Source organism: Primulina eburnea, chromosome 14 (assembly GCF_022965805.1).
Source record: "Primulina eburnea isolate SZY01 chromosome 14, ASM2296580v1, whole genome shotgun sequence".
NCBI classification, from domain to species: Eukaryota; Viridiplantae; Streptophyta; class Magnoliopsida; order Lamiales; family Gesneriaceae; genus Primulina; species Primulina eburnea.
The window spans coordinates 32,249,525-32,263,103 of record NC_133114.1 but is presented as its reverse complement, the minus strand read 5'-3'; the positions used below and the strand labels follow the sequence as shown (position 1 = coordinate 32,263,103).

The following is a 13,579-nucleotide window of genomic DNA, read 5'->3' as shown; positions in this document are numbered from 1 at the left end:
TATATTTTTTTAAAAAAACATGTTCGAGTAAATAAATTTTTTTGTTAAAATACGACAGGAAAACAGACTTGAATTCGTGAATAATTTTGCAAGTACGAAATGAATGATTAATGAAAAGTTTTGAGTCAAAAATTGTGCATAATAGGTAAAAGGTGTTAGGTCCCCACGTGGAGTTGGGTGCATTACGTGGTGTCCGAGCTAAAGGAGACAGGGGAGTGGTGGGCCTATTCAATTCTCTCGTAAAGGGGTCAAAGGCAAACCTTTTTCTTTGACTCCATTAACCTTTGGTCCCTCTTTTTACCCCTTTTTCCGTCTCGGGTCCTTTTAATTTTTTAGTTCTTTTTACTTTTCGGTAATAAAATAAAATAATAAATAATGAAATCTTGGAACAAACGTATTGGATTGACGATTCTTTTTTAAAAAAAAAGAAAGAAAAAGAAAACGTAGTGGCTGAGCCGGCGTATGTAACTTTCAGATATTTGATTTTGAGGAATATATAATTTCTGTGTGATGGACAGTAATAGGACGACACATCCTACACCTTGTCATGTCTCTCTCACGTCTTATTTATCGTACTTTTTTTTTTTACACGGAACTGGGAAAATCTATTCTATGTCTTGATTCATACAAACGAAGCTCTAACACAAAGGTTATTTAGATTTTGGGGTTTCATTCTTTGTTATTATATCTGTTTTTTAATTTCTGAGTTTAGAGATAATGTTATTTTTCTCCATCTATTTGTGATTTTGAATTATATATTTGATAAAATGAAAACGATGTGATGAGCTTATGCGACAGATATATCGATGCTTTGGAAAATGGAGAAATAAAAACACAAGGGACTTGTTTTGGCTATGTTTTCGTATACTCTAACAACCTACATTAACAACTTATTTTTAAGCACTTGTGTCGATTTAAGCAAAAAACTTCTTAAAAATATTTATTTATAAAAATCGAATGAAAAATAAAAGGAAATGAATGAATAATTTGTAAAAAAATTAAAATTTTACGAATCAAATATAAAATAACAACATTCTATTCCAAAGTTTTTAGCAAGTAGAAAATGTTATTCACTCGGCAAATGAGCAAATCTACGTACATATGAAAGGTTTTCTCACATTTATTTTTATTAAGTTCATAATAATAATAATTTTAAAAGAAAGATTCATTTACTATCATATTATTATCATTATAAGCAATACGTACTACATGAGGTGTAAGTGTTGTTACGGAAAATGAATGAATTATTATTGTTTGGAAAGTCATGGAAAATGAATTATTAGAGATAACATCATCCCTGGAGAGGAATTCCTTCGCCTTTGAATACAGGTAATAAATACAGAATATTTGTACTATACACAGCTGACAGACATGTACCTATAGAACTGAGTTGAAGATATGGAAAAGTATTTTGTAATTACATAAACTTTTCTCATTTGTTAAAAATCGACCAATATAACTAATATACAATTACTGCCTACTTTCTTGTATAGACTTGATGCCACGGAAACTCTGGGGGCAGCGTGTCCCGTGAGGCTGTTTTGTTTTATAACCCTGGTCAAATTTTTTTTAAAAATAATAGCCTCGAATAGTGTGGATGAAAAACATTCCTGAGTTTAGCCTCACTTCGAATCTGCTGGCCGGTTGATCGGTTAGGCAAGCAAGCTAGGCCCATTCTCAGTTGCATCCAGGGAGTTGTTTTCGTCGCCGCGTTGCCTAGTCATTTGCACTACTCTGTTGAATGGTGTTCTGGCTTTTGCGTATGGAGCATCTCTTGCTGATCAATAACGAAATAACGAGTACTGAAGAATTTGGAAAGATATGGGGGGGGAACATACTACGTACATTCTTGAATTAGTCGCTGATCAATTCAAGGAAATATGCATCCCTCAATCACGGAGAGTTCAGATGTTAACCAATTTGAACAGATGAGCTTACCGGCTATTCGTTGTGCTCGAAGAATGTTTTGCCGTCTTTTCCTCCAACATACCGAGCCGGTGAAAATCAGCAGAAACGCCACGCATGCCCCTAGACCAATCCCAACTTTAGCACCAGCAGAAAGATGGGTTCCGCATGTTGGTAATCCGGGGATCCCACAAAGACCTGGGTTATCAGTAAAACTGCACCCATCCATGTTAACATAGTCAAAATAATGTCGTAAAATCAATTTGTCATTCTCCGACTGCTACTTAGGAAGCGTAAATCCGATCACAAATCTAAATTCTGACACAAATCTAAATTTTAAGCACAATTTGCATATCAGTAGATCAAAGACTCGAAGTTTGTCAATTACTGCAACCCATCTACTGGATTTGGGGAGAACCTACTTGAAGCTAGCTCCATGCAGGAGCTTTCCAGCAAGGGTAGCTGGAACTTTTCCTTTTAAAGAGTTGCTGTTGAGGTTCCTATGAAAGAAATTAGTCCATGTTAAAAATTACTCTGTCATGTCATGGGCAAATAAGATTTAGAAATTTCTTACAGTAATCTTAACGAGGTTAGCTGTCCCAGGTTTTCAGGTATGGATCCATCAAAAAAGTTGAATGAGAGATCCCTGTAGCAACAGATATGCTCAGCTTGACTCAATTGAACGGTAGTCTTATTTGTCATAAATATGAGCTGAAATACACCTTATGAGAAACAAATTGTACTCAATGCAACAAATATGAGTGCAATCATTAAATTTTAACATGTTTTCCGGTTGTTATCGGCCTCAGGTAAAAAACTCTTTGCAGAAGAAATATGACTTCAAAATTTCAATCACACTGTCTCCATGCTGCTTATCTTTCCCAGCGAAGAGGGAATTGGACCGGTAATGCCGTTCCCTCTAAAGTTTCAGTAAATAATCAAGTTGGACATCTAGGGGTTATCAAGGACCATTAATCAAGTTCACTGGTGATACATGGTTATGTATCACAGCATATGGATGCGGTTTTCGGATAAAAGAAAGTCCCAATCATATACATTAAGTAAACTTATTCATGTTTAAGACTGAATCTCGATGATTCTCCAAACTGCCTTAGCATAAAGATAACATGGTTGAAACTGTTAATTCCAAGTCACATTCAGGATACACCGGAAATAGATGACTTACACGCTCTGGAGATGCTTAAGTCTGGATATGTCACCTGGCAAGAAACCTCTCAGACCCTGGTTGTCAAGACCTCTAATCTCGCAAAGACAAATTCGATCAATAATAAACAAATCACCTCATATCATGTCTATGGAAAACTGTAAAATTTCAAATTACTTTGTCAACTTAAACGTGAACAAAGTAACCTTTATTTGACATTTTCTCGTATAAAAGAATTTTATGGAGGTCAAGAATTGAACATACAGTCCAACAATTACATGTTTCCTAAGAGTTCTGTCATACTGACAATCAACTCCATTCCATGGATGTTGCTGCGGAACACAAGGATCACCATTCCACCCAAAACGAGGAGGAAGACGAAGTGCACTCTTCAATCTCTGCAAAGTCCTAACTACATTACCAACAACACGAAACCGATGTTTTAGAGTTAGTTAAACTCGAGTCTCAGGTTTCGGAAGGAAAAGATAGCAATGATAAACTTATGAATACACTCAAAATCCAAAATATACATGAGAAACGACATTAGTGAATTCAGCATGAGGGCTGGATCTCGCATGTTTACTAGAACGCTTGTGAGAAACAGACAAGTAGCAAGCCAACAAATTCGAGAGCAGAAGTTTTTTTTATTATTCCTAGTTTATTATAAATGCCAAGATCCTGCAAAATTTACCAAGGCGCAGAAAAATATCACAAGTATGAGCGAGGAGTCATGCATACTTTCATCCGGCAATGTTTTCGTTTCAGCCAACACAAGTTCGAAAAGCTCTATCGCGTTGATTATGGCATGCGTCCCTTTCGTTGGATGCAGGGTTATTGTCAAAGTCCTTGCACTAACAGCAACTGTTGTGTTGAGCACAAGAGCACTGTTAATATTCCCAGTCAAGGCATAAATGTCAACATCCTGAAAAGCAACATCGCCGTTAAGCAGGACGTCGAATACCCTTTGTCCTGCTCCAGTGACAGAGGGATCTATTTCAGCAAAATGCAACCAAAGGGAGTAGTTTCTAGTGGGCTCGACGTCCATTGTGTATGCTAAATCAGGCTGACTATCACTACTAAGAAGAGCCGTTTGGTAAAGAGCCTCTGGATAAAAGTTTGGTGATTCAGACGTCTTCTTGATTGTGTTTCTAGTAGTTATGACACGGTCAGAACCCTGCCCAAACGTGGGAGGGAATTCCAGAATCTATCTCCACCCCAGCTATCCGCGCCATAATCAACGCCAAACTTGGGATTCTGAGCCCCACAACTAAATCTTCTGTCAGTTCTGAAAATCATTCCTTGACCATACCCTTTGCCAAAATAGTACGCTCGATTGTCAATCTGGAGAATTTCAATGGCAAGTATTGCTGGATCTCCATGTCCAGTGCTATGGAAGCAAAGAGAGGCAGTGCCATCCTTCAGAAAAATGAGGGCTTCGAAAAGCGCTCTTTCATCATCATGGTTGCTCCAACCAGATTGCAATGAATAAACTAAGGTTCCTTCCACAGAAACGTCAAACAAAGGCTCGTCATCAAAGCTAGGTTCCGCAACCAAGCCAAAGAAGATTCTGACTAGATAATGACCATGGGGAATCCTATTTATATTGTAACAGTTTTCAGGTCCATCGGATAGAGGGAAATAGCGAAGTGTACTTAGTATAGGACTGATGAAACTTGGGCGGGTTGCATTACCTGGAATTCCCCCAGTGTAAGCAAAATCCCTGTACCAGAAAGTATCGGTTGGAGAACTACGAACATCATCACGAGCTCCGCAACTTATTCGCGTAGAATATGGTGCTGTTGTCAACATAAAAAAGGCATAAAGATGGACATCAGCAGCCTTCTGATACTCTGTATCACTCAAAACACGGCACCATTACTACTGTCTGCCGAGAACTAATGCACGATTAGAAAAATTTATTGGTTGATGTCACAAACAAGGCAAGCTATCACTATTTCCCTCTCATTTTTTGTTCCATCGTTCAAATACTCTTCAATACACCAAATAAATATCTACGTGCACATCATAACCAAAAAATTATCTTGAACAAAGGTCGTTCAAACGCAACAGAGCACTACGCTACAAACACAGAATCATTGCATCTCTTTATCCTGATTCAAAACAACCCAAAACCCACCCCACCAAAAATATTTAAAATAAATCGTAAATTAGCTTGTAGTTTGTATATATAAGTTCATTCAACAGCTGGTGAAGCCAACCGACAGCATTACTGCAAAAAACTTTCATGTTACAGAAAAAGTCTCTCGGAGCACTGTGAATACAAGCGGAAGAAAAGAGAGAACTGACCTCGAGAGAAAGAAGGTTTGAAAGTCAAGGCAAAAGCAAGCCCGAGTAAGAGAAGTCTGAGTTCCAGCATTGTTGGTTCTGATTTCCTATATACTTCGTCGACTATATCTACACGCTTTCTGATCATTTAGATCACACATTAAATGCTAGCAAGATTCAAAATTGGATCTTTTTCTTTTTCTCGTTTCGCAAAATACTGGAGGAGACGGAATCTTGTTCATTTGCCAGAATATGCAAGAAAACAAGATATGCATTGCGAGGCACGTTCAGATATAAAAAAATATCATAGTTTAATTTCAACCGGGGCATTCTGCATGTGATTACAGTATGTTTCCAATAAATTATTTTGAAAAAATCATTATGTTGGATGAATTTAAAGTGGCCACTATGAAGATACCATGATGCCCAATCAAACACCATTTAAATGGCCACTTACGCTCTTACGAAAGTCAAGTCAAGATCTTTCCAGCTACTCATGATACTTTTGTAAAAAAAAAAAAACTATTAATGTGCTAGGAAGAAGAAAAAAAAATATATTTTTTATTATTTTCAAGTTTGAATATTGCAATTTTCAAAATAATTTTGTGTAAACTTTGCTTAAAGACTCGTGAAGCATAAAGAATGTAGATTATCGGTAAGGCATTTTATCTCATTGATTTTTCATAAGGAAGATTTATATGTGAATTTAATCAAAATGGGGTTTTTTTTTTTATTGCAATAATTTTTCACACGGGAGTTTCAGATTAAAGTTTTCAAGGCATGATAGATTTTTAGCTTGTTAAATTTTAACATGAGATTTTAAAATAAATAAGAAGTCATTCTACCAAAAAGAACAGAACGATTTATTCAATCCTACATGTAGGGACACTACCCATGATAGAATCAAGGGCCCAAATTTAGCCAAACATACATGAGGTCTACTATTTTTTTAAAATCAGATATGTGTGTGAATCTTGTCTATCCAAAGCATGTGGAGATAATGCCTCCTCCACATGTAACATCGAAGCCACCGAACAGAACCATCTTCTCAGCTATAATTTCTCGGATCCTACATTTACTTAGTCTTTTACTTACGATCCGGATTAATTGACTCTATTCCAACTACCATGACAAGTTAGATCGCAACTTTGAAAGAGTCTAAATTTAAACTTTATCCATGTTTCATATGATATTTCACAAAAATTTCTCAATTTATACTAACCAGTCATATATGCGTGAAGCTTTGTCTCATCTTACTTAAATGGAAAAAGAAAAAAATACATAAAAAATGGTGCTGATTGATCAAATTTGGGATGACGCTGTAGCCGGACCTCCGCCGGCAGTAAGTGGCCTCAAACATCTTAAGAAACTCTATTCCAATCCATCAAGCATGAAAGGTCCGAACAAAAGGAACCCTAAAAAATTTGATTCTTTATTATTTTCTCTAAGAGATGTGTCAAGTCTCTAAAAATTTATCCTTTTAAAGCTTTACGTGAATGGATATATTTTAATGTACTAGTAACCGTGGCACACACGTTGCGTGTGTCCTGAATACATGTTGCTAATATATTAAATATTCATGAAATTACAACATAATGACGTCACAACATAAAGAAGAGAGTTTATTTTTCACGGTGGCTAGTTTGGAGAAGAAATAATATTATTTTTCACGTGAGCAGTTTCTTTATGACGGTGAATATAATATTATTTGTTAAGAAAAAATATAATATAAAAAATGAGAACGGGTAAAATAGGAAAGAAAGTTGGTGTCCTCATAGAACGGTTATTATTAGGGGCTCAACTATAATAAAATAGTAAATAGTAAATATAAAAAATTAAAAAAGCTAAAACAGGAAAGAAAGTTGGTGTCTTCGTAGAGCGGTTATTATTAGAGCCTCATACTTAATATAATAGTATAGATATGTTTCTTAGAATAATTCATTTTGTCTCTAGATGTTGGCGCAGAGAGTAGGAGCAAGTATGGGAAGTCTCAGTCAATGCGGACGAGCCCAACAACACCCGGGACTCCGAATAATCTGTCGCCGACAGCCGGTCAAAAGAACAATGTGTGGCGGAGTGTGTTCAACCCCGGAAGTAACCAGGCCACCAAGAATGTAGGCGCTGATTATTTTGATAAGCCGCAACATGCCAATGCTCCAACTGTTTATGACTGGTATGTACATAAACAGATATTCAAGAAAATATTAATGCTATGATCATTTTGGCGGTATGTCTAATAAACTCCATATTTAATCTGGATTAATGATGCAATTTTCCTAAATATTGGGAGATGGCTTGAGAAATTTAAAAGGGGATATTCTTTCAAAATCTACGCGGGTTTGAATATTTTTTAACTGGGCATTTTCTGTCTATCTTTGCAGGCTTTACAGTGGGGAGACTAGGAACAAATATCGCTGAAGGAATTCGACAACAGTTGGATTCAGCTTATGGTGGTCGCATTACAAATATTTGTGCCACTAAAGCAAAAAAAAAAATGTTTACATGCTGAAGGGGATGGTAAATTAATGGTCAAAATCAAAGCTCCACCATAAAGCAAACTTGTGCAGAAATGATCGAGTCAAATGTCATCAAGGTGTTGAAGCATCTTTGATCCTAAGTTAAGCGAATATATCGAAGTTGAAAAACTCAATGATCATTCACGATTGCTGTTTCATACATATGAATTCGAATGGATGTATCATCTTCTACAATAAAACCTTAGAAATTAATTGACTAGAAATCGATAAGCAACAGGCAACAGCAGCTCTCACAAGGACAACAATAGTAATGGTTCATTTAAATATGATTCGAATCCAAACCTGTAACCACGAAGTTAACATACAAACAACTCACGTGTGTTCTCATTTCTCGGACAATTATTTCTCAGTTCATGATGAACATATACATAGTTATCAAAATCCGTGTTACTTATTTATATAAAAAAATAAAAGCATCCCGTGACACATAACATGATGAATACCAAACAAATACAAATACAATTTCAAGTCTAAATATAAATCTATGTATATTTATCAAATTGATGGATAACAAAGCAAATAATACAAGTCTGGACACAACACAAGTGACTATTTCACTAGCTCCTGTAGTATATCTAGTCGCATGATGTACATACTATCGTTACCCTGAACTTTCCTAAGACCACTTAAGTTGAACAATCGTATATCCACAATTTGTAGAAAACTGATATAAAACTTCTTCCAGCATCGCTTCTATAGATTTTTCAAATAGAAAAATGTCAGCTTCATCCTCATCACTGCTACAACACTTGTTCCTTTTTCCGGTATCCTAAAACCTGAAAATGGGCCATGGATGAGGAATCCATTGTGCATTCATGATTATTGTATTTTCCAGTATATATATATATATATATATATATATATATATATATATATATATATCCGATCTGGTCTGACTGTTCGAGTTATTTCTTTGAGATGATGTGACAGAGAGAGTTTAGCAGAATTGCTATTTAAAAGTTTCAAAACTTTTATATTTATGCTAAGAAGGGGATCAGGACAATTAGATCATTTTCATATTTGACCAAGGAAAACTTACCAGATTTTGCTGAGTAAAATGGGCATGAACAATACCCAAGGTTTGATGCTCGTTCAACAATTCCAACGCATTGTAACAAGGATTTGAGAGGCCAGGTTCTTTTTTGAGACTTGAAGTGTTGTTGACAGGATGGAAATCTTTTACCATCAGTATCTCAATTTCACTAGCTTCCAGAGATGTTTGCTGAGCAACATACTGCAAGAGACATGGTTTTGAAAATATTTACAACGTACCCTACCGTTTGAAAGATCGAGAGTTAGATGCAGGACCTGGCATAAGTGTTTAACTGAAGATGTCGGGCTGCAGCACAAGTAAGGTCGCTTCAAGCTGGATATTTTCTCCTCATGTAGAGAAACAAGCATGACACTAATTTTCAACTGAAACAAGAATATGAACACATATAAGTTGCTTTGGGAAATGCCATATTCGGGTATGTAATAGGCAATTGAGCTAAATAAGTTGCTTAAAGTTTTCGCTGTATTCCGGTATCAGGGATTCCATAACTCCTCCCTCCCAACTAAACTCAATAATAAAAAATTAAACCACCTATTAACAAAAATAAGATGTAAAATCTCCAAAATCACCAAAGCAAAAGTTTAGTAGTATTACTGCTTCATTATTCTCATTCGCACATTGGAGACGATTGATTAGCTTTGAAAGTCTGCTATTTCTGGAAATCTTGCCACCAGCACCATTGGGAACACCATATCGGGTGTTACTGCGCATGCCACCTCTACCCCAGGCAAGAATTTCAGTAGTGCCAACAAGTCCAGCAGATACACCAAGTACTTCTCGGTTTGCTTCTGAATCATTATCATCACAGCCTCCGTCGGCATGGGCTCCAGAAGATGTCTGTGAAGTTCGAGCACCTCCCCATCTTTTGTATCGTTTTGATTTGCCTTCAGTAGAACGCTCATCAGCAGAAGATGAATCCTTACTACCATCATGACCATTAGCCTCCTCCTCATCAGAGCCTTGATTTTCAATAGCTCGGTGATTTCTCCGAGTTCTTAAGTTTCGATAGCTTCCTTGCCTCCTAACAAATGTAGCTGTAGTAGCTCTGGCCGATGTCCGTTTCTTCCCAAGAGCTTCTGCTTGTCGACGAAAAGTTTGGGCAATTGAAGCTTGGATCTGTAGCCAAAAAGAATCAAGTACAAGGACTTTGAATGTAAGGAGTTTCGTTAAATGCAACACCAACATAAATCTCGTAGATAAAGAAATGAACCATGAAAAATGTCAGTCTTGTCATTGTTAATAAAGTAACTAAAGTAATTTTCATAATTTTTGCAGCAAATTGTGAGAACAATCTACTCTCGAAATTAAAAGACAATTGTACGCTAGATGATTCTCGATGAATTAAACTCAGAATAAAATTCAGATCAGCTTACCTGCTTATTTCGGGCTTTCTCCTCTTCATGGAAAGCCAGTTCCTGTAATGAAAATTAGAACAATGCTTCACACAATGCAATGAAAGTTAATATTTCCCAGAAGAAAAGGTATGAAGCTGCTCCATTAGTACCTCTTCTTCATATTTATCAATGTCTGGATAAAGAGCAGCAATAAGGGCATCATAATTTGGATCATCCCTAAGAGAACGACGACTAGCGCAATGAGTGCGGCAAGCAGGACATTCATTGTTCCTGCATTGAGGCAGACAAAAAATAAAAACCAAGAACACTTCAATAACTAACCAATAGGTGAGAAGGAAAATAAAGTACCCAAGTCGCATGGATTTGTCAATGCACTCTCTGCAGAAGCGATGTAAGCACTCCATGACTGTTCTCGTCTTCCTGATGATACCTGTCCATGGAAAATTTGAAAATGTGGTACAGTACAGAACTGACTTGAACAAAGATAAAGAAGAGTTGTTTTGCAAGTGGGTTTAACATCAACACATCTAGCCCCACTTCATAGAATGCACCAACCAGTAAGCAGATGTAGATTACCATTTTGGTTCATGCGATAATAAGTTTCTACATTATTCAGCCTTTTCAGACTATTTTCCCATGTTAGCGGGAGGAAATTAACCAAAGAGCTAATGACATGAAAAAACTATTAATTCACAACTTCAAATGATAACTCATTTCACACTTCCCTAATAAAGCTCAATATGAGTACTTCACAAGTTCAGACAGTTCCAACCACCTTTTGGTTGAATCACAAAAAAAAAACCATTAATCTCATTTGACAATTTCCAAGGAGGTGCTCCAGCAACAACTAGAACCAGCTACTTTTAAGCGATTCATCCATCATAGTTCAATAACACAAAAGCATGGAAAAATAAGCAGAACAACGATGCATAATTGAATCTGACAAATATTACAAAACACATACCTAAACATATTGGACATTGAACTTCTTTGCGTATTTCTGCCAACTTCACAATAATGAATCTGGATTCGACAGCATAAAAGTTCAGTGTAAATAATCCTGAATTCACATGAAGATAGCAAAATTGCAACTTCATCCATGAAGAGAAAAAAGATAGAGCGACTCATGCAATGGAGGCCCAAAAATGAATCCCAGTTCTTAAAACAAATATGTTTTGTGTGAGCGCTTTAATTAAAGCCCGATTCCCTTGATTAAAGCCCGCACCTATAGAATTTAACCAATGTTTTCTAATCTCAGCCCATATTAAATGAAGTACGATGTTTTCCTAAATTTAATTACCATCCAATTCAACATGCAGTGCATAATCTTCATAAAAGAACAGTGCAGCTGGTGGAGATCCCTAAACTGATATCTAATATCTAAGTAACATTATGGTTGTACTATCTCACATACTGAACCCACAGTAGAGCAAAACCAATGAGCCAAGCTTATCATTTTTCCAATAAAATTTCGAATTTAGTACTACCCTGACGATTTTATCAGAAGGTCAAAATCCCACCAAATGACCACTCTTTACATTACAAGAAACAAAGATATACCCAAGAAAGAACAGCACAGAAAAACGAACATCCAAGTCCATACATGATCAAATATCACATGGAAGCCGGTCATACCAAGACTAGTCTCAGAAGGTGAAAGACCGTGGGATATCAGGATGTCATCCCAAGTGGTAATGCCGTAAAAAGAGCAGCAAGTAGATTAAATGTCACATGGAATCCAGTCATACCAAGACTCGAAATGTTCAACAGTCTCAGAAGGCGAAAGTTTATCGCTTGTAAAATCAAGAAATCTATTCAAACATTCCCAGAAACAAACGATGTTTCAGTGGAAACAACCATCTGGTTCCAGATAATCATTCGCTACAAACTTAATTCTGGCACATGGATCGTAATGCTGGATATCTCAAAAAGCAACTGACGGTTCCCAATCAGAATCCAATTGAAATTTGAAAGTAAATCATAATACACATCATAAAGACAGGTTACCTTAGAGCAAATCACACATCGTTTATATTGAAATAACAAGAAATAGAAGGAAAAATGCAATCACCAAGTCCCAAAAAAAGGTTCTTCAACCTTCACCATCGGAATATAGAATTTCAATCACTAAAAGATCCAAATCTTAGAGTAGAGCATAAATAAAGCCGAAGCTCATATTACATGAACCTGTTAAGTAAACAACTCGTATTACCAAACAAAGCATGCAGATCTCAGACAAAATCCGTTCATCTACAAATCAAACTACACCAAAAATCCATCGCAATAGAACTTACGTCAAGAAAATCTAGAAACAGTCAAGAATTTATCACGTAAACCAGAGTATTCATCGTGAATGTGCACGCCAGGGTGGGGCGTGCGTTAGAGAAGAATATAAAAAGAGAGATAGGAAGTACTCGTCTTTTTCTCCGCCACTAGAGTCAGGAAAGTCATCGGAATCTGGGAAATCAACAACAAAACAACGGAAGAAGTAAAATAACTCAAAATCAAAGGAAGATAACAATGCTGACCAAAAGTCGAGAATATTGTCAAAGCGAAATAACATATGCATATACGAGTTGATGTGTGTTTAACAGACCACGCACCGCAAGAGTTTTCAGCTGGTTCATGGATGTGATTCTCGCCGCTTTGGAGCGAATCATCGGCCTTTTCTTCCTCGAGCGGTGGCGGAGGAGAAGGCGGAGGAGTGGTAGCTTCGAGCGAACGCTTTTGTGCGGGCATTGAGTCAATGATATGGCGCCGGAGCTTCACCAGCGGGGGAGGTGGCTCGGGTGGTGGTGGAGTCAGCGAAGAATGAGAGGCAAATTGAGTGTGGCTTCGTTCTTGTGCGTCGATAAATAGAATGTAAATATTTTCCTTTGTATCTATGTGAAATTGGGTTTCGCTGTCTCCGGTTTCATTATGCAGTTTTCTACAATTTTCACGGTCTATGGATAGAAGCGTTTTACGGTATTTCATATATCATTGTTAAAAACGTGCTACTTCAGTCATTCTATAAGAATATATTCTCTCGAATTTTATTCCCCAAATTTTTACCGGATCTTACTATTTTGACATTTACTTATTTTATTTTATTACTTGTTTCAACTACAATATTATGTTTGCTACAATCTTAAATCAACTATGCTCTAATTGAGCTGAAATTAACAATATTTTAAAACATATCAATGACTAGAGGCGGGGATTAATTAGATATTTGGTCCAAATAAATGTGTTTGGATCGAAGAATTTTGATTATTATATAATTATATATATATAT

The 13,579-nt window shown here is 36.5% G+C and overlaps 2 protein-coding genes, 1 long non-coding RNA gene and 1 pseudogene across 3 annotated transcripts; 2 read left to right on the top strand and 2 right to left on the bottom strand.

Annotated features, from left to right (window-relative positions):
* Positions 1-1,303: 1,303 nt before the first annotated feature.
* Positions 1,304-5,721, bottom strand: LOC140813036 (receptor-like protein 4; annotated as a pseudogene).
* On the top strand, positions 2,629-2,925 carry LOC140813037 (uncharacterized). Its single transcript, XR_012113816.1, has 2 exons — positions 2,629-2,697; positions 2,733-2,925. It is a non-coding gene; the product is annotated as an uncharacterized lncRNA (long non-coding RNA).
* An 899-nt stretch (positions 5,722-6,620) lies between the features above and the next one.
* LOC140812487 (dormancy-associated protein 1-like) lies at positions 6,621-7,838 on the top strand. The gene is made up of 3 exons (XM_073170757.1): positions 6,621-6,753; positions 7,310-7,529; positions 7,738-7,838. The coding sequence occupies exons 1-3, from the start codon at positions 6,645-6,647 to the stop codon at positions 7,772-7,774; spliced, it is 366 nt and encodes a 121-aa protein (XP_073026858.1). The 5' UTR covers positions 6,621-6,644; the 3' UTR covers positions 7,775-7,838.
* Positions 7,839-8,318: 480 nt separating this feature from the next.
* LOC140812486 (putative E3 ubiquitin-protein ligase RING1a) lies at positions 8,319-13,183 on the bottom strand. The gene is made up of 10 exons (XM_073170756.1): positions 12,906-13,183; positions 12,717-12,759; positions 11,267-11,325; positions 10,651-10,732; positions 10,452-10,572; positions 10,321-10,362; positions 9,542-10,063; positions 9,202-9,309; positions 8,933-9,127; positions 8,319-8,669 (listed from the first exon to the last, which is right to left on the bottom strand). Exons 1-10 carry the CDS (start codon positions 13,039-13,041, stop codon positions 8,634-8,636), a joined length of 1,344 nt encoding a protein of 447 aa, XP_073026857.1. The 5' UTR covers positions 13,042-13,183; the 3' UTR covers positions 8,319-8,633.
* Between the last annotated feature and the right edge of the window lie 396 nt (positions 13,184-13,579).